Source organism: Muscardinus avellanarius (genome assembly GCF_963383645.1).
Source record: "Muscardinus avellanarius genome assembly, chromosome: 11".
NCBI lineage: Eukaryota > Metazoa > Chordata > Mammalia > Rodentia > Gliridae > Muscardinus > Muscardinus avellanarius.
The window spans coordinates 93,096,313-93,115,785 of NC_137797.1; the positions used below are offsets into that span (position 1 = coordinate 93,096,313).

At 54.2% G+C, this 19,473-nt stretch overlaps 1 protein-coding gene across 2 annotated transcripts in view; it reads left to right on the forward strand.

Annotated features, from left to right (window-relative positions):
• Window positions 1–19,473, forward strand: part of IQSEC3 (IQ motif and Sec7 domain ArfGEF 3) — a gene marked incomplete at both ends in the record, with an annotated part of 113,425 nt that overhangs the window by 91,305 nt on the left and 2,647 nt on the right. The window contains 9 exons of one of the 2 annotated variants that reach the window (XM_080706090.1): window positions 4,145–4,267; window positions 4,987–5,153; window positions 10,230–10,369; window positions 11,398–11,523; window positions 15,098–15,197; window positions 15,361–15,522; window positions 16,820–16,912; window positions 18,514–18,569; window positions 18,657–18,731. In XM_080706090.1, the coding sequence (XP_080562216.1) occupies window positions 4,145–4,267; window positions 4,987–5,153; window positions 10,230–10,369; window positions 11,398–11,523; window positions 15,098–15,197; window positions 15,361–15,522; window positions 16,820–16,912; window positions 18,514–18,569; window positions 18,657–18,731 (1,042 nt within the window). Of the gene's footprint in view, window positions 1–4,144; window positions 4,268–4,986; window positions 5,154–10,229; window positions 10,370–11,397; window positions 11,524–15,097; window positions 15,198–15,360; window positions 15,523–16,819; window positions 16,913–18,513; window positions 18,570–18,656; window positions 18,732–19,473 lie in introns of those variants that run through there. The other variant, XM_080706089.1, reaches the window with a different exon arrangement.

The following is a 19,473-nucleotide window of genomic DNA, read 5'->3' on the forward strand; positions in this document are numbered from 1 at the left end:
GGAAAAGGAGGAGGAGGAGAAGGAGAGGAGGAGGAAAAGGAGAGGAGGAGGAGGAGGAGGAGGAGGAGGAGGAGGAGGAGGAGAAGGAGGAGGGGAAGGGGAGGAGAAGGAGAGGGGGAGGAGAGGGGGAGGAGGAGGAGGAGGAGCAAGAGGAAAGAAGAGAAGCTAAGAGGAGAGAGGAGAGGCAGAGGAGGTCGAGGTACCCTCTGAAACTTCTACTGAGGGATGGTCAAAGAACCGTGCTATGAGGGATGAAGATGCTGGGTGCTTCCAGGGTGACCACTGGCGCAGGCTTGCTGGGAGGAAGTCAGTCCCCTCCCTGGCACCTTCCTCAGAAGGGCGCTGGCTGTGCCAAGAAGGCGAACAAGGGTTCCCTGGAGCAGAGTGGAGAAGCTGCAGCCGGTGGTGAGATGCATTTCCGGGCCAGTCAGAGTGCTGTGCGTCTGAGCCGGGGAGCCTGGCTGGGCTGGGGGCCCGCCTGCCCGGCCCTGGTCAGAGTGTTCACTGCAAGACCACCTGCTCCGAACCCCAGCCCTACAACGAGGAAGTGACTGTCCTGGAATAGATGAGGGTTGGAAAACAATGTCCAGGGCAAGAGTAGGGTCATAGACAGGGACAGGTATATTTATGGAAAAACAGAAATACATATTCAAAAAAAAGTGCTGGCCAGCTCAGGAGAGGGAGAGGGAGAGGGAGAGGGAGAGGGAGAGGGACACAGAGAGAGAGAGAGAGAGAGAGAGAGAGAGAGAGAGAGAGAGAGAGAGAGAGGTGTGGAGAGACACCTCCGAGGATCACAGCTCTTCTTGCTAGGAAACTTTGCAAATGGGCTGAGCAAATGGGAGCAGGTGAAGGTGAGCCTGATTCCTTTGGCTGTGAAGCACAGAGGGGTCTGGTGCTCAGAATCTCCAGGCAGACCGCTCTGGTTGCTGGACAGCTCCTGGACTGTGGGCCATCTTTGGGCTTTGAACAGTGTCTTTCTCTAGACTTCTTGTGTCATTCTAAAAATACATTCTGAGCTGGGCGTGGGGGCACACGCTTGTCATCTCAGCATTCGGGAGGCTGAAACAGGAGGATCGCAGTTCGAGGACAGCCTCGGCTACTTAGTGAGGCCCTGTGCAACTCAGTGTGAGCCTGTTTCAAAAGAATAAAAAATAGAGCTGGGGGGTGTAGCTTGGAGGTAGAATGCCCCTGGGCCCCATTCCCAGTGCCCCCCAAAAAACTACATTCTGTAAGCTAACAGAATATATAGGCACCAATTAACTGGACTTACACTGCTCTAAGACTTTCTAGACCTTGTAAGAATTCAAGCTGGGGAGAGCAGGCATTCAGAGTGAAGGGGAGGATGATATTAGAGTAAAACCACTCTCTTTTTTTCCCTCTGTCTCCTTCCTGCCTTATTTCTCCTCTTCCTTTGATGCATGGCGCTCAGCTCCCTTCTGCGATTTGCCTCCTGGAGACTGTAGCACCTTTCCACCCACTCAGCACAGCTCCCCCTTCACCTGCTCCCCATTTTGCAGCCAGGAAACATTGAGATCCCCCCCCAGGGTCTGAGAAACCCAGGACCACACAAACCTGCTCTCAAACAGTGACGCCCCAGGGTGGTGTCACCAGGGAGGAAGCAGTCGGTGGGGGAGGGCCTGCACCCCTGACCTCTTTCCAGCTCTCCCTCAACTCTACCACCTCCACTGGCCCCTCAGGGCCGCCCTGCGCTGGGGCTGGCCTTTCCACCTGGCTGCTTCTCCACCTGGCCCTCCATCTCAGCTCTTGGCTCATTGCTGAAGCTTTTAGCTGCAGCCCGGAGCCAACAAACGCGCCAGCCGGCTGCTCACCGGAGTGGAGGCTGTGGGCAGCATGCTTGGCTGCACGGATCCCACCCTCCACGGCTGCCGCCTCCTCCGCCACCTCCCCACAGCCCCGCACGCCCCGGCCTCCAACATCAGCCTCCATTGCTGGGGCAGAGGGGAGGCCCGGTCAGGAGCTTCCGCTGGGGCAGAACCCACATGAAGAGAGGCAGGGACATGCGGAAGGGACCAGGAGGCACCAAGACCTCAGCCTGGGGGCCCACAGGGAGAGGGCAGGGCCAAGGGGGCAAGATGGGTGAATGGGGACCAGACCACAGGGGCCAAGGGCCATGCTCAGAGCCAGGCCTCTGGGGGGCTTCAGAGTCCGGGTTTGGGTTGAGCAGGCACAGGCAGCCGCCTCTGCTCCACACCCGTCCCTCCCAGTGTGTGGTCTTCCTCCCCACATCTGTCTTTTTCTCTTCCTTCCTCTTCCCCTCTTCTCTGTCTCTGGCCTGTCTCCCTGGATTCTCTCTGGTCTACCCCAGGCTCTGTCTCTCCCTGCCTTCTATTGAGCTGGCATCCTCTCGGTATCTTCCTTGACCGTCTCTGACTTTTTCTTTGCCGCCTTTAGGGACCCCGTGCCAGCCCACGAGGGTGTGGGGTGGGGGAACAGCACCACTGAGGAATCAGAGCGGCCTCTTGCCTGGCTGGACCTGGGGACTCTGCTCCCAGCCATCCCTGCCCATGCCCACGCTGGCTTGGCCAGTTTCCACACTTGCCTCCCAGCTCCCAGCCCCCGCCGACCCAGCCCTTGGACTCCCCGCCTCCTCTAGCACTACTTGGTGACCCCTCTCCAGAGGTGGGAGAGGCAGAGTTGCAGCCCTGCAGGCCCCTGATGCCACCAGCCACCCCCGTGTGACATCTCTCCTCCCTTTCTTCTGACAGTTGACAGCAGGGTCTGGGGCGGGGAAGTGGGCCCTGCCAGAGCCTGCACCACTCTCGGGGTGCAGCCCTGAGTGCACTGAGGAGGGCCAGGCTGGCCATGAGAGGTGATTGGTGCCCAGGGTTGTGTCAGCCTTGGAGTCTGCCCGGGGCAGTGAGGTCCAGGCTGTTTAGCAGGGTGGAGACCGGACAGACAGGGGAGAAGTCCGCTCTGAGCCTGTGGGTGCCAGCAGGCCCCCATGGGCTGTGGGATCCACTTGGGGTCTGGGGAGGACGCTAATGCCCAGGGGTGTTAGGTCCGTGGCTTTGCTGGGCTTAGACACTTACCTGCCTACACAAGGCCGTGGGGACAGAGCATCCCAAGGGGGGGTAAGGCAGGAGGAAGGGGCTGGGAGCCCTTCAGTCAAAGGAATGAGACTGATTAGTGGGGAGACCAGCAGGTGCTCACCACCTCCTCCCCATGCACTGGGCTTTCAGAGGCAAGCCCTCCAGAGTGGGAGATGGCACCTGAGACGCAAGGGCCCTGGGGGAGGGGGCAGGGGCTCTGGCCTCCTTCCTCTTCAGAACACACTCAGGGATCCCAAAGGGAAGCCCGTGAGCCAAAGTCACACACAGCTCAGCCACGGGCCAGGATCAGAACCTGGTCCAATGTGTCACTTAGTCTTCAGCATCCGTACTGTGGCCCCACCACCACAATACCCCCCACCCCATTACCAGCCTAGGCAGGGAGGGAGCCGGGAGCCTAGGGTGCTTCGTGGGAAAGGGGCTCTGGGGCAGATTTCAGTCACCTGGAAGCCCAAGTGGGAAAATGAAAATTAAACTAGGGAGAACAGGCTCCCGACAGGCCTTTGAATGATCAGAAGAGTCCCTCGTATGCAGTACGTGTGTGTGTGTGTGTGTGTGTGTGTGTAGGTAGGTAGGTGTGTATGTTGGGAGGCAGGGGTCTTGCTGTGTCGCCCAGGCTGGCCTGGGACTCCTGGGCTCAGGCAGTACTCCTGCTTTGGCCTCCTGAGGAGCTGGGACTGCAGCCCAGGACTGTTCCACTGTGAACCTTTGGCTCAGGGCTCCTCTGGGAATCACAGGAAGGAACCTGGGGTTTGGAGCTGGAAAGTCTGTGTGCGCCCTCCCTGCCTCAGTGGTCATAGGCGCCAGCGAGCTGCTCTGGCGTCAGGTTCGGGGCTGCGAAGTGGAGCTCGAGGTTCGTGGCCTGCCTCCCAGGTGCAGCGGAAGACTGCGCCCATGGGCTATTGGGGAGACCCCTGAGAGCTAGGGAGTTTGAGACCCATGCCCTATCCCTCCTGGCTAGTGAAGGGGTCAAGTCACCCCCTGCCCCTTCCAGGGAGCCCTGAGTTGCCCCCTGAAGCACCAGGGAGGAGGGGAGCCCCGGCCCTGCTCAGCCCCACCCCTCCCGCCTGCCTCAGCTGCGTGGTGGACGAGATGGACTTCTCAAACACGGAGCTGGACGAGGCCCTGCGCAAATTCCAGGCTCACATCCGCGTGCAAGGCGAGGCCCAGAAGGTGGAGCGGCTCATAGAGGCTTTCAGGTGGGACCCCTCGCGCTCCCTTCCCCAGCCCGGCCCTGCTCCGGATCCCACAAATGCCCCTGGGCCCGAGGGGGCGGGGAAGCAGAGCTGCTGTGACCCCAGAGACCTGGGGTGCTGGGGATCAGGCAAGAGGCCTGGGGAGAACCCCTCTGGTGTAGGTGTGAGGGTTGGCTAGAGAGAAAGGGTGGCAGGAAACCAAAGGACCGAACCCCCTCAGGTTCTCCAAGCTGGAGGTAACCTGGGCCTCCACGTCCACAACCCTCACTCAGCCTCTGCAACCAGCACTTGTGTGTGCGCTGCTAGGGATGGTAGTTCACCATTCTAACCTGGAGCCGCACCCCCAGCCCTTTTTAGTTTTTATTTTGAAACAGGATCGCACTGGGGGTGCTGAAGGTCTCACTAGGTTGCTGAATGTCTTCCTAACTTGCAGAGGCTGGTCTCGAACCTTGGATCCTCCTGTCTCAGCTTCCCGAGGACTGGGATTACAGGTTGTGCCACCGCATCCAGCCCACCAATACATTTTTATCAAACATCTCTATGAGGCTAGTCCTGGGGAGGATTTGGGAAGAAGTGATGCCAGTCTATCCCCACAGTGGGAAGAAGGACCAGGGTACAGAGCAGACAGTAATCTCCCCTCAGGGAGCTGGGGCCGCACATCCACTGCCCCATAGCTGGGGCTTGGGCACTCATGGTCCTACTCTGTGTTGCCCTCGCCACAGCCAGCGCTACTGCATGTGCAACCCCGAGGTGGTCCAGCAGTTCCACAACCCGGACACCATCTTCATCCTGGCCTTTGCCATCATCCTCCTCAACACCGACATGTACAGCCCCAACATCAAGCCTGACCGCAAGATGATGCTGGAGGACTTCATCCGGAACCTGCGAGGTAAGGAGGCAGGAGGGCGGGGCCGCTGCTCAGGGCCCGTAGGGTTCAGCATTAGTTCTGTGAGTCCTAATTGGACAGTGTCACCTGGCCTCAGGTGGTGTACCAGCCCTTCCTCTCCAAGACTGAGAACAAGGCTTCCAGGTTCTGAGTCCATCTAATTCAAACTTGCAGATGACTATGGCATTGGCCGGCCAAGTCCTTTTCTGTTGGCTATAGTGCACTACCTGGCAGGAACCAAATTAAAACCAGCTAAGTGGGATGTGCCACTGATCTTTGGGGGCATTGAAAAAAATCAAAGTTATATGTTTAATAAGACCAAAATAATTCTGCAGAGATCGCTACAGGAAACAAATCCGTGCCTGCCCTTCTCACCACTCTCCTTCTCCAGGGGCAAATACTTTCAGCTTTGTGAGTTGGTTATTTATTTCTTTTTAGTCTCGGGGATGGAACCCAGGGCCTTAATATGCATACCGGCCAAGTGTTCCATCTCTGCACCATACCCCCCAACCTGGTAGCTGTTCATTTTGCATTCTTTTTATATATATATACTGGAGCATTCTACCTCCAAGCTATACCTTTTCATTTTTTAATTTTGAAACAAACAGGGTCTCACTAAGTTGCTGATGGCCTCTCTGCCTTTTAGCACCATTAAGTAGTTCTGACAGTCCTTGGACTGTATGGAAATGGGGTTATTCAGTATATATACTTTGATATCTTTTTTCTTTTATACACTACTGCTTGTTAATTTTTAAACTTAAAGCCTTACCTTTTAAGTCCCCACTGCAGAATATAAGAAAGTAGCTGTCTTTCATCTCTCTTCCCCAGCCCAGCCCCGATGTTCGTACTACAAAGGTTAGGTCAACACAACGCAAAGCTGAGTTTTAAAGAAGACATCAGTTCAATTCCTTCCTGTTTTTGTGTTTTGTTTTGTTTTGGTTTGGGGATTTTTGGTACTGGAAGTTGAACCCAAGGAAATACTATCTCTGAGCCCAGCTGATTTTATTTTTCATGTTGAAAAGGGGTCTTGTTAAGTTGCCGACGCTGCTCTTGAACCTGCGATCCTCCCGTCGCAGCTTCCCAAGTGCTGGGATGACAAGTGTGCACCATCCCAGCTTTCTTTTTCTATTTTCATTGGAGTAAGTTAGTATTTGTCTTCTTTTTCCATTTGCTTGGCTAAGTACCTGTTACCAATCTATCCCCTCCTTTCCCCTCTGACTGTCAAGTTCCTGTCAATCCTCTTGGACCTGGGAGGTATTCTAGGATTTTCCTCTCCTGGGAACGACCTCTACCGCAGCCTCTACTTCTGCTTCAGTCTGGGCAGTTGCAGGGCCAGGCCAGCTGCACCGCTGTAATCCAGCTCTAATCCTGTTGCTCCTGCCTGGGTTCCTCCTTCCTGCGTGTCATAGCTTCCTCGTTTTTAGTTGACTTCCAGAGAAAAGGAACATTGGGGACAAACTTTTCCAGCCCTTTTTATTTTTTATTTTAAAAAAGGGTCTTACTAAGTTGCTGAGATTTGCTTTGAACCCACAATTCCTCCTGTCTCAGCCTCCCTAGTACAGAGATTATAGTCATGCACCACCATGCCCAGCTGCAGATGCAGTTTTAAAAATATATATATTTTATATTGGTGGTTGAACCCTCAGGTGCAGAATGAGCAGGTACAGAGGGCTCACTGTGATGTAGGTGATCATTTACCTTCTCCATGTTCTCTATACTCTTCCTTGAACTCCTGTTATTCAGATGTTGGACCTTCTAATGCTTCTAGTTTTCTATATGCCATTATTGTTTTCCTGGTTGACTTTCAGAAAACTGTCCCTCAGGTTAGGCCAGTGCCGGGGCCAGCAAGGCCGGGATCGGAGCTCACCGTGAGGCAAGGCCAGTGCTGGGGCCTCTGAAGCCGGGATCGGAGCCTGCCATGAGGCAAGGCCACTACTGGGGCCTCCGAGTTCGGGATCGGAGCCAGCTGAGGGGTTAGGCTGGTGTCGGGGCCAGCGAGACCAGAATCGGGGCCTCCCATGAGGCAAGGCCGCTGCTTGAGCCAGCGAGGTCTGGATCAGTCCACCGGGTAGCCAGGCCACTACTGGGGCTGTCAAGAGTGGGATCGGTATTTGCAACGCGGCATGCACAGAGAAATATCGCAGAAAATAAAAGTCAGATGCTTCCCCTAATCAGCAAAAACTAGGAGGAAAGGGGCAACAGGAAGAGGTCGAGCTATAGAAAGGGCCCTATAGTGAAAGCAATTAAGGTGACCAATCAGAGGGTATGAAATAGGGGAGGATGGAGCCTCTTTAAAACCAGGAGGTACATAAACATATGTATCAAAGTTAATCACCAGACAAGCATGGGATCGAGGGAGGGGGAGGGAATGGGATGGGGGCTGGATGAGGGCTAATTGGATGATGTGTGCTTGTATATCCTCTCAAGTCTTATATTCCAATGTGCTATATGATTACAATGCACCAATTAAAAAATAAAATAAATAAAAATAAAACAAAAAACTGTCCCTCAGCCTGACCTTTCAAGCCCCTACCAAATTGTTCATTCCCACCATCACTGTTTTCATTTTCAATAGCTCTTTTTCTTGTTTCTTATTGTTCTCTGAATGTCCTTTTGTGATAGTTGTTGAAACAGGATCTCTCTGGGTTGCTGAGGGCCTCCATAAGTTGCTGAGGTTGGCCTCGATCCTCTTGTCTCAGCCTCCCAAGTACTGGGATTACAGGCGTGCACCACCACCTTCAGCTAAATGTCCTTCTTCTACAGCATTTTTATCCCTGTTGTATAGATGGCGTTCTTTTCTCGTATCTCTGTTTTGTTTTGTTTTTTGGTGGTACTGGGGGTGGAACCCAGAGGCTTTCTACCTCCGGGCTATACTCCCAGACCTATTTTATATTTTATTTGGAAACAGGGTCTCACTAGGTTGCTGAGAGCCTCACTAAGTAGCTGAGGCTGGCTTCGAACCTGTGCGACCTCCTGTCTCAGCCTCCCAAGCGCGGGGATTACAAGCGTGCGCCACCACGTCTGGCTATTCTCGTATCTCTTTGAAGATATCAAAGCTTGTTCTTATGTGCCTGTTTTAGTGGCTGCCTGCTCTCCTCCGTTTCTTCTGGGCTGCTTTTCTGGTTTCCTCTGTATTTCTTTCTCATTTGTGTTTTAGATTTTTCAATCACAGTCGATGAATTTGTCCACAGTCATAAGGGAGCCCCTGAAAAGCTGAGCTAAAGCTGTATGGGTGCAGGTGAGGGCTGTGGACCCATGACCTTTCTCCTGGGGCTATTTTGTCCAGCTGTCCCCTAGGTGACCTTTATTGCAGTGTCTTTAGGCATGTTCTCCTCTCTAGGTTGATTTTACCCAGAAGTGTCCGATCTGTCTGTCACCCAGAGGGTACAGTTCTGACTGCCAGTGCTCCAAGATCTCTGTGGAACATGAGATTTGGGGATCTCTCAATATACAGTTACCAATCGCATCTTCCCATTTCCAGCACAGAACCCCACCCCTGGCCGGGATTGGGGTTCCCAGCCTTAAGTTCCTGGTTCATCCCTCCCAGAATATTAACTACCAGTCTTTTGCTGGGAAGAGGAGGGAATAAGGAATCAGGTTTCTAACTGATTTTCTACCTGTTTTTCTATCTCTAGCCTACCTTCACCTCTACTTTTGGGGTTCCTGATGCACCAATTCTGAGCCCCTCAGTGGTCCTGTGGGGTGCTGAGTGGCTTCTAAGCTCTTTGCTGGTTTAGGTTTCAGCTTTCTTGGGTTTCTTAATCCATCCACTCATGAAGCCACTTGTGGGATCCCAGGCTGTGCTGCCTCTTCCCCTCTGTCTGTCTTTGTGGCTTTATTCCTTTGTACCAGGTATTCATAAAAAGCAGAGGGGTGCAGCCTGTCATCTTGAACTGGGAGCCTCGGTGGATTCCATCTTTCTTCCTGTCCTTTCCTGCCCACAGCCTGATTTCTTTAGGCCCTTGCGTTTCTCCAGGGCTTGTTTGCCCAACTTTAAGATGTGGATTTTACAAGATCAGACGTGGAAGAGGCAGGAACAAGGCATGAGTTGCTGGCGGAAGGAATATTTGGTTCTCGGTAGTTGGGAAAATGCCTTTGAGAACAATTTTGCCAAAGTCATTCTATTTTTAATTTTTTTCCTCCTATAAAAGAAGCGTGTAGCCATTAAAGAATGACTTGGAAAAAGTAGAAAGGAGAAACATTGTATTGCCTCTGTTCCTACCTCCAAAAGCAATTTGTCTTCATGTTGGTAAATTTCCTGCTGGTCCTTTTTGTTGCTGGAGTGTTAGCATTGCTAGAGAGCAGAAGCCAGTGGTGGTTGCATTCCTTCCATCGCCATGGCTCCCCTCTGCTTCCTCTCCACCCCAAACACACACGATGTTCTCAGTGAGGGAAGAGCCTTGCTTCCCATCCCCAAAGGACCACTCGACACCACGCTCCCTGCGGGAGGGGAAGAGAGGACCCAGAGGGGGAAGATCCCAAGGAGGAGACAGAACATTCTAAAGATGCGCATGGGCTGGGCACAGTGATGCACACCTGTAATCCTAATACTTGGAAGACTGAGGCAGGAAGATCACAGGTTCAAGGCCAGTCTCAGCAATTCAGGAAGACCCTGTTTCAAAACAGAAAAACAAAATAGGGTGAGGGTAAGGCCAGACATGGTGGCGCATGCTTGTAATCCCCGCACTTGGGAGGTGGAGACAGGAGAATCGCGCAGGTTCGAAGCCAGCCTCGCTGGCTTAAGAGACCCTGTTTCCAAATAAAATATAAAATAGGTCTGGGAGTGTAGCCCGGAGGTAGAAGGGTTCCATCCCCAATACCACCAAAAAAAAAAGAGTAGCATAAATAAATAAGTAAATAAATAAACATGCTCCCTGCAAGGTGCAGGGAGGTCAAGACACACAGAAGACACTGAAATGCGTCTCAGGGATACGTCAGTGGCTGCCATGTGCGAGCCAGCCATTGAAGGCTCTGGAACAAGGACATGGCAAAATGGAGGCCACCGTCCCGGAGCTCAGTGTGGTGGGCAGGTTTTGGTCCTGGGGTCCGGGGCTCTGATCCCTCCCCCGCCGTTGGTAGGTGTGGACGACGGCGCAGACATCCCCAGGGAGCTGGTGGTAGGCATCTACGAAAGGATTCAGCAGAAGGAGCTCAAGTCCAACGAGGACCATGTCACCTACGTCACCAAGGTGGAGAAGTCCATTGTGGGCATGAAGACAGTAAGTGTCCCCACAGAGCTTCCCGTGGCTGCCATGCCACTCTCCCCCATCTCCTTTCCTTTCTTTCTTCCCGACACCTCCCACTCCCTTCCCTACCTATCAAAACACTCTCAAGACTCTTTCACTTAATAGTTACTGAGTGCTTGCGGAGTGCAGGCACTGTGACCTCTTTTTGCCCCTGTCTGATTTCCTGCTTGTCTCTTGCCACCAGCTGCTCCGGCAATAGAGACTGAGGGGAGATATCAGGAAGGACTTCCCAGTGGCCTAAAGTATCTGGGTGGCCAGATGGAGAAGCTTAAGATCCCTTCCTAGGGTGGGCCGAGTACCCGGCATTCCTGGAGAGTCCTAAAGAATGGGAAACAGGAAATGGGCGCAAGTAGCTGTAGATGGGGTGTCTCACACCACAGAGGTGTCCTGTTTACTGTGACCCGGGTCGCCAGCAATGTGGGACTCACGCGCAGACTCTGTAGGGTGCAGAGCAGGCTCCTGGCTTCAGGCTGGAGAGCTCGGACCTCCTTCCCCGAGCTCTGCTGCCAGCGCGGGCGGGGCCCTTCCCCTTTAGAACCTCTATGGCTGAGGCCTGGCACTTGCCTGGTCTGCACTGTTTCTTCTTATTCAGTGGGTCCGCGTGTTCCCCTCCCTTTTGCACACTTGCGCTCCGGTGTGCATAGAGAAAGGGGTGGAGGTGTGTTACACGCAGGCTGTGGCCTGAGACCTGGGGAAAGTTTGCGGTGACTGGATGTGAACTCTCTGAACGCTCTGTTCGGTGTCCTCTCTTCATTTACTCTAGCGTTCCGAACCCCTTCTCTGGGGCTCTCTGTCCCCCCTCACTAAGGAGCACGGTAAAGGGGAAGGTGCCTCAGGTGAGAAAGGAGGTCTAAGGGCCAAGTGCGGGCCCTGCCATAGACGAGGGTCCCCTCCCGTCTCCCTGGGCCTCCAGCTCCTCTTCTGGAAAATGGCCCTGGGCGCGGAGGCAGGCCTGGAGGCCCAGGAGCTCCTCCTCCGCTGAGCGTGACGCTGGGTTGCAGGTGCTGTCGGTGCCGCACCGCCGCCTGGTCTGCTGCAGCCGGCTCTTCGAGGTGACCGACGTGAACAAGCTGCAGAAGCAGGCCGCGCATCAGAGGGAGGTGTTCCTCTTCAACGACCTGCTGGTGGTGAGCGGCTGCGCCCCGAGCTGGGCGGGGTGGGGCCAGGGTGGCTGAGGCCGAGGCCGGCCCCCGGCCAGGAAGGGCGGGGTCGCAGCTGCCCGATGCCACGCCCACTAGACACGGAGTGCTCGCTGCTGCCCGAGGCCCCGCCCACCTGCAGGGAGGGCGGGGTCGCGGCCGCCCGAGGCCCCGCCCACCTGCCGGATAAGGCGGGGTCGCCAAGGTCTGCAGACGAATCAGGAGCGCTTGCAGGTCATGGGTGTGAGGTAGCTCGGGCAGATGTGACAGTTCCTACTTTATAAGTCCTGAAGCCGAGGCAGAGATGTTAAAAGACCGATTCGTGGTTACACGTCAGGGTAGAAATAGACCGCAGATTATCCACCTGGGGCTGGGAGCTTCATGTCCCAGGGCCTGCGAGGCATATGGGTCTGCCTGCAACAGGCCCTGGGCCTGGGGAAAGGGGAAAGGGGAAAGTGTGTGTGTGTGTGTGTGTGTGTGTGTGTGAGAGAGAGAGGAGAGAGAGAGAGAGAGAGAGAGAGAGAGAGAGAGAGAGAGAGAGAAATGCTGGGGATTGAACCCAGGGGTATTCTACCTTTGAGCTACACTCCCAGCCCTACTTTTTTTCTTTTTTCTTTTCTTTCTCTTTCTTTCTTTCTTTCTTTCTTTCTTTCTTTCTTCTTTCTTCTCTTTTTTTGCAGTACTGGGGATTGAACCCAGGGACATTCTACCTCCAGCTACACTCCAGCCGTATTTTTTTTTCTTTATTTTGAAACAGGATCTTACTAAGTTGCAGAGGGCATCATTAAGTAGCTGAGGCTGGCTGCAAACTTGTGATCCTCCTGTCTCAGCCTCCCAAGAAGTGGGATTACAAACATGTGCCACCATACCTGGCTTATTTTTCATTTTGAAACTGAGTCTCACTAAATTGCCCAGGGCCTTGCTAAATTGCTGAGGCTGGTCTCCAACCTTCAATCCTCCTGTCTTAAGCTCCTGAGTACTGGAATTACAAGTGTGCACTACCATCCCTTGCTACATTATGTATAATATATATAATTTCATAATAGTGTATATAATAATCTATATAAATGTATATGAATTATTTAAATGTTAAAATATATAAATTATTTTATTACTATATATGGCATATAATAAGTAATGACTATATAAATAATTATAATAACTAACTATATAAATAATTTTTGTTTGGTACTGGGAATTAAACCCAGAGGCATTTTACCTCTGAGCTATACAAACCTATACATACCTCTAGCCCTATTTTATTTTTTATTTTGAAACAGAGTCTGGTTAAAGTATAGAGGGCCTCACTAAATTGCCAAGGCTGGCAGCGAACCTGCAATCCTCCTGTCTCAGCCTCCCAAGTACCGGGATTAAAAGTGTACACCACCACGCCTGGTTTCTTTTTTATTTTGAAACAGGCTCTTGCCAAGTCACCAAGGCTGTCCTTGAACCTGTGACCCTTCTGTCTCAGCCTCTCAAATTCTGGGATTACACGGATGCACCACCATGCCTGGCTGGGAGCAGGTGTTGAACAAGATTCCCCTTCCCCTGCCACCGTCCCCTTCCCCTCAATCAGTGGGAGATGTGAGCAGCACCTCTAGAATATTCCTGACCTACCCACCCACCTCTCACTACCTCTCCCACTTCTTTGCAGCGCTCCCACCAGCACCTCGGCTGACCGAGGTCAGCTGCCACCCTGGTGCCCCCACCTCTGAAGTCCTCCACAGAGCAGTGGCCAGAGTGCACACCAGGCTCCCCTAGGCTCCCCTGCAGCAGGCTGCCCAGATGCCCCCTGGAGATGGCAAGGGTCCAAGCCCCTACCTCACGCACGCTGCACGCTGGTGAGGCTGCCCCAGAGCTCTGGCCCAGAGCTGTCTCCTGCCTGCCAGGCCCGTGGACCTTGGCATGGCGGCTCCTTCTCTCTCGTACCACCCTACCTCCCCACAGAGGCCCTCCTGCCCCTGAGCAAGGCAGCCTGCCCAGACACTCTCTATTTCTTATCCTATTTCATTTTTTGCAAAACACCTGTTTCTGAAAGTGCCCTATTCATCCCTTTCTTCACTTTGCTTCTTGCCGTCACGGTTCACTGATGGGTGGATTGGTTCACACCTTGACTGTCTCCCTCCACACCCAGGAGCTCCTTGAGGGCCCGGGCTATCTTGTGTTCTCCGGCGTTCCCCGCACGCAGCTCCCAAGAGGTGCTGGGTAAAATATATGTCAAGCTACTGGCTGAGACTTCATTTTAGTAGGAGAAGGAGATAAAGAATAATTAAGAAAACAGATGAGCTGGATGTGATGGCGCACGCTTGTAATCCCAGCATTCAGGAGGCTAAGATAGGAGGATGGCAGTTCCCGGACAGCCTCAGCTACTTAGTGAGGCCCTTTTGCAACTCAGTGAGACCCTGTTTAAAAAAAAAAAAAAGAATAAAAAAATAGGGCTGGGGTGTAGCTCAGAGGTAGAATGCCCCTGGGTTCCACCCCCAGTACAAAAAAAAAGAAAGAAAAGAAAAGAAAAAGAAAGAATAAAAATTAGGGCTGGGGGTGTAGCTCAGAGGTAGAATGCCCCTGGGTTCCACCCCCAGTACAAAAAAAATAAATAAATAAAAATTAGGGCTGGGGGTGTAGCTCAGCTCAGAGGTAGAATGCGGGTTCCATCCCCAGTACCACAAAAAAAAAAAAACAAAACAAAACAGATGAGCCAGGTGTGGTGACACATGCCTGTAATCCCAGTACTTGGGAGTCTGAGATAGGAGAATAGCAAGTTCAAGGCCAGCACATGCAGTAACTTGAGAGAGAGAGAAAGAGAGAGAGACCCTGTTTCAAAATAGAAAGGGCTGAGGTTATAGCTCAATGGTAGAATGCCCGATTCAATTCCCAGTACAACCATAAATACATATATACATACATGCATAATACATACAATACATACATACATACCAAATCATAGCAGATATGGAGGAGGGTCTTTGAAGACAGTAAAGCAGGTGACAGGACAGAGTGAGGCTAAGGGGAGGTTTGGGTTCGCTTTTGCTTTGTGTTTGTTTTTAGATGGGATGATCCAGGCATCTCGAAGGAAGAAGCATTTTAGCCCTAAGTGGTAAACCAGCCACATAAGAAGCTCGGGAGTTGTGGAAAGGGAGCGGCACGTGCCCAGGGCCTGAGCGGGCCTGAGCTAGCCCTATTCACACTACAGAAGGGGGGGAAGTGCGGTTCCAGCTCGCAGCCGATATACGGCAGAGGCCAGATCTGGCAGGGCTTACAGGCCAGGGCGGGAGCGGCCACTGCTTCTAAGTGCAGAGGCGACAGCCACAGGAGGATTTTAAGCAGTGAAAAAACACAAGAACGTCCGTACACATATATAAGTGCCCGTCCGCACACGCACATGTGCGTGAGCTGTATGTTAAGTACATAACACGTGCTTGCATATACGTATCTCTGTGCTGACTTGTGTGTTCATGAGCGTCCCTGGGGTTTGTGCGTGCGTGCGTGCGTGCATGCGTGCGTGCACGTACACACTTGCAGTGAACGGCTGGGTGGATGGTTCTGTCTCTCTCTTTGGCAGATCCTCAAACTGTGCCCGAAGAAGAAGAGCTCGTCCACTTACACCTTCTGCAAGTCGGTCGGCCTCCTGGGCATGCAGTACCAGCTCTTTGAGAACGAGTGTGAGTCTTGAAGATGAGCAGGGGACCCTGAGGCAGGAGGAGGGGAGAAGGGCTGGGCGCCGTGAGGGAGACAGCTGTCCCTGAGACCCCACCCCGTCCCCACGTCCGGCCAGCTGCTGCTGCAGCAGCTCACAGCCCGCTGGGGCCCTGGCGCTGCTTCCAGATTATTCTCACGGCATCACCCTGGTGACCCCGCTCTCGGGCTCCGAGAAGAAGCAGGTGCTGCACTTCTGTGCCCTGGGCTCTGATGAGATGCAGAAGTTCGTGGAGGACCTGAAGGAGTCCATCGCTGAGGTGACGGAGCTGGAGCAGATCCGGATCGAGTGTAAGGACACAGCGGCCCGGGGCCTCTGAGTCCCAGGAGTCGCCTCCACCCTCCCCACTCCTGCCCCTCCAGCCCCAACTGCTGGTCATGGACTGCCGTCAAAAGGCACCCAGTGCAGGTGTTTCTACACAATCAAAGTGAGACGCGAGCCAGGTGTGGTGGCACAGGCTTGTCATCCCAGTACTGGGGAGGCTGAGACAGAAGGATCGCAGGTTCACAGCCAGCCTCAGCTACTGAGTGAGGCCCTCTGCAACATAGTGAGACCCTGATTCAAAATAAAGAATAGAAAATAGGGCTGGGGGTGTAGCTCACAGGTAGAATGCCCCTGGGCTCCATCCCCAGTACCACCAAATAATAATAATAATAATAATAATAATAATAATAATAATAATAATAATGGAAGCCAGTGGCTGCTGGCCAAACCTCTGATTAAATTCTCAAACCCATTTTTCATGAGTGCATATTATCCTTTTATTCTCCTCATCTTACAAATAAGGAAACTGCGGCTAACAAAGCTTAAGCAAAGTGTCTAGGCTCTCGGCATCAGTCACAGAAAGCGCGGCACCAGTTCTCAGTTCTATGGGTTCTGCACATACTTAAGATGCTAATTCTCTGAAACCCAGAGGGCCCCTCTGGAGCCAGTAGACGGCTCTTGTTTCAGTAAAAATCTGTAGTACTGATGGATGGAGTGATTCAGGCAACTGGACAGACTGTTCCAGTGTAGGAGCTTAGAGTTCAGTGTCCCTGGTTCTAGCCTACCAGAAAGACAGAAAAATGGAACCCAGGGGAAAAGCTTTAAAGAGAGGAACTCGAGTTACGGCTCCTGGAACAGACGAGCAGGAGGTGTGATTTAACAGTGACTGTGGACTCTCCAGGTCTCCAAGTCCACCACTGGCCGAACCAGGGGGGTTTTCATCCCCGGGAGGGGCATTAGAATGGGGTGCCAAGACAGAGGTCCTGGCCGCACGGGTGGAACCTCCTGCGGGACAGGCTCTTTTGTGCTGGGAAGGAGTGTCACCAGTCTTGTCTTCCCTGAAGCAAAGCACAGAGAGGTTAGGTACCCTGCCAAACAGAGCCAGGATCCCAGCGCCCGCCTCCTCCTCACCCCCGCCCCACGCACACACACGCAGCTGATGACACCGGGGACATTTAACTGCCTTGTTGCATGTAGCGAGGCTCCTCCTCCTCCTCCTCCTCCTCCTCCTCCTCCTCCTCCTCCGGCTCTCCCTGTTCCCTTGCTCCCTCTGTGGGGTGGGAGCTGGGGTTCCTCTCCACTCACCACTTCTCCCTTCCTCAGGGGAGCTGGAGAAACAGCAAGGAACAAAGACGCTCTCCTTCAAGTCCGGAGACGCCCAGGTGGAACCGCAGCCCAAGCAAGGATGGCCCACAGGTGAGCCCTGCCCAGCCGGCTCCTGGGGGTTAGGGTGGAACGTCATCCCACCGAGGAGCTCTAGGCTCCCAACTCAGGGGCTTCCCTGGTGGGAAAAGAGAGGGAAGGAGAGGCAGCCCGGGGGGAGGGGGAGGTCACAGGCGCCCCATGGGAACCCGGCCAAGGTGCTGCCGTCCTGGCCAGAGGAGCAGGGTCAGAAGGAAGGGTGGCCAGGGCATCTGGAAGTCCTGCTGTGTCCCAGGCGGAGCCCCACTCTTTCTCTAGTGAGCCCCAAGCCCAGGTGCGCCTGCCCCTCATCCAGAGGAGACTCAGACTCAAGTTCTCCTCATGAATTGTTCCCCTGAATAAGCTTCAAACATGGTCTCCCCCGTCAGGCTCTGGAGTCCACCACCCCCATCCCTCTGCCTGCAGGAATCATAGAAGCTGCCACCACCCCACACACACACCAGCCCCAAACAAACAGGAAAAGAAGGCAAGCTGGCAAGAGACTCCAACCCCATCCCAACAAAACCCAGCAGCCATGGGGACTGTCCCCTGAGCCCAGCCATTTAGTTTCACACACAGCGGACGCTGGCTGAGTGCTCTGTGCTGAGCACGGGAAGCCAGGGGCATAGCAAGAGGTTGGCTGAGACACCCCAGTGGGTTCCAAGCGTCCAGCGCCCCTGCAGCTGGCCCTGATGGCGGACAGCAGTACAGGGCCTGGTCGCACCTGCTGGGGCACCTTCCACACAAGATGCGGGCTCTCTTGCTGCACCTGTCAGAGGTCCGACCTGCCACATACATCTCCACGCTGCCTGATTCTAGGTGGCCCCTGTGGGCTGGGATTTATTCCTTCTCTCCCACACCCTGCATCTCTGCCAGCCCATTTTGGGAGCCGCAAGTGCTGGGCAGCCAGGAATGTGGGTCCCCCGAGACTTGGCCAGCAGTTGCCTCTGCAGTGAGGTGTTTCTCAGCCCCAAACAACTGCCCAGATCCAGCTTGTGCTTAAGAAAACAGAGGGCTGAGCTGGCCAGGGGAAGCAGAACCCCCTCACCCAGGGGTTGAGAAATCAGAGGGTCTCCTGCTGGGGGTGGGTGGGAGCCAGGAGCAACTTAGCCAGAATGCATCGCCCGGCTGTCCCCGGGGTATCTGCATCTGAGGGGTCTCTGATGTGTGACAGGCACTGTCGGGACTGCGAGCTCTATCCTCCATATCCTCGGCACTTGGCGAAGTCACAGAACAGGAACAGAGTCAGGCCCCTCCCTCAAGGGGCCTGTGGCCCAAGGAGGCAGATTACCCTGGTGCCCACAAACCCGAACTCACTCATAAGCCAGCGTTCCCAGTCCATCATGGGAAGGCTTTGTGGGAAAATTAGACTCAACGATGCCAACATCAGAAAAAAAATGTCAGAGATTTGCTAGTCTGTCGAGACCCAAGATCACACAGCCACTAAGTGCCAAAACTGGCCCCCAACTTCCAGTCGGCTGCTCTGGGCTGTGTCCTGTGGGAGGAGCCTGTGCCCGCTAACGGGTAGAGGTGCAGGAGGGAGGCGGGAGGGGGGGGGTGGGCTGGGTCCCTAGAGGACTGGTGGAGAATGAATCCTGTGCTGTTTGCATTCAAAGCCAAAAGGGAGGCGGCGGCGGTCCTGGGGGAGAAGCCGGCGGAGAGCCCGGGGGAGGTAAGTGGAGGCCTGGTTGCGTCCAGGTGAGTGGTTCTGAACCCCGCTTGTCCTCCTTCTCACCGTCTCTGTTGTTTCTCTTCTCAGGTATTAATCAATGCCTCCCCAGCCCGACTCACCATTTTACCAATTTCAAGAGATACAATTAAAAGTTACTGCTAGCATGGGTAACACCACCCTTCCAGCGCCTAGTTAAGCCCCAGGCACCTCTCCCCACTCCCCGGCCCGCCCTTGCCAGTGTCCTCCAAGGCCACACTCCCAGACTAGCCCTTGTGGAGTGGAGATGAAGCCCACGACACCCCCCACGGCCTCCCTCCCATGCTCCCCATGCCCACTTCCCCAGCAAACAGCAAACCGCTCCCAGTATTTACTGTATCAGAGAACCCAGTATTCCCTTTCCCGAGCCCTCCCAGCCCCCATAGAAGGGAGCCCAGGGTCCCTCTGGAAGGCCCGTGGAGTGCCCGAGTGAGCACTGCGGGCAGGGGCAGACCTGCCCTGTTGGATGCATCCTGGGGAAGCTGGAGAGTTGGGAGTGGGGCAGCAGGGAGGTGGAGCTTTTCCTCCCGCAGCTGGGGGCCGGGGGCACAGGAGAAAGTAAGGCAGAGCAGGGCTGGGCTTGTCCTAAAGCTCTCCAGGAGAGAGCCGCTGACCCGAAGGCCATATGTGCTGGAGGGGAAGATGCCCACCCCTGAGCCACACGGGAAGGGCAGGGACCGGGGAAGCAGTAGCCAGCTCTGAGGTGTCTCCCCTGTGGGGGGCATACAGTTGCCCCCTGGAAATCCTGCTGGTCCCTAGTTCACCAAGCTGGACCCCTTGCACCCCGTGAGATCCACCCCACTCCATTGCTGCCCAGGGACCACTAGCCGCTCATAGAGACAACCCTTTCCCAACCCCCACCTCAAGC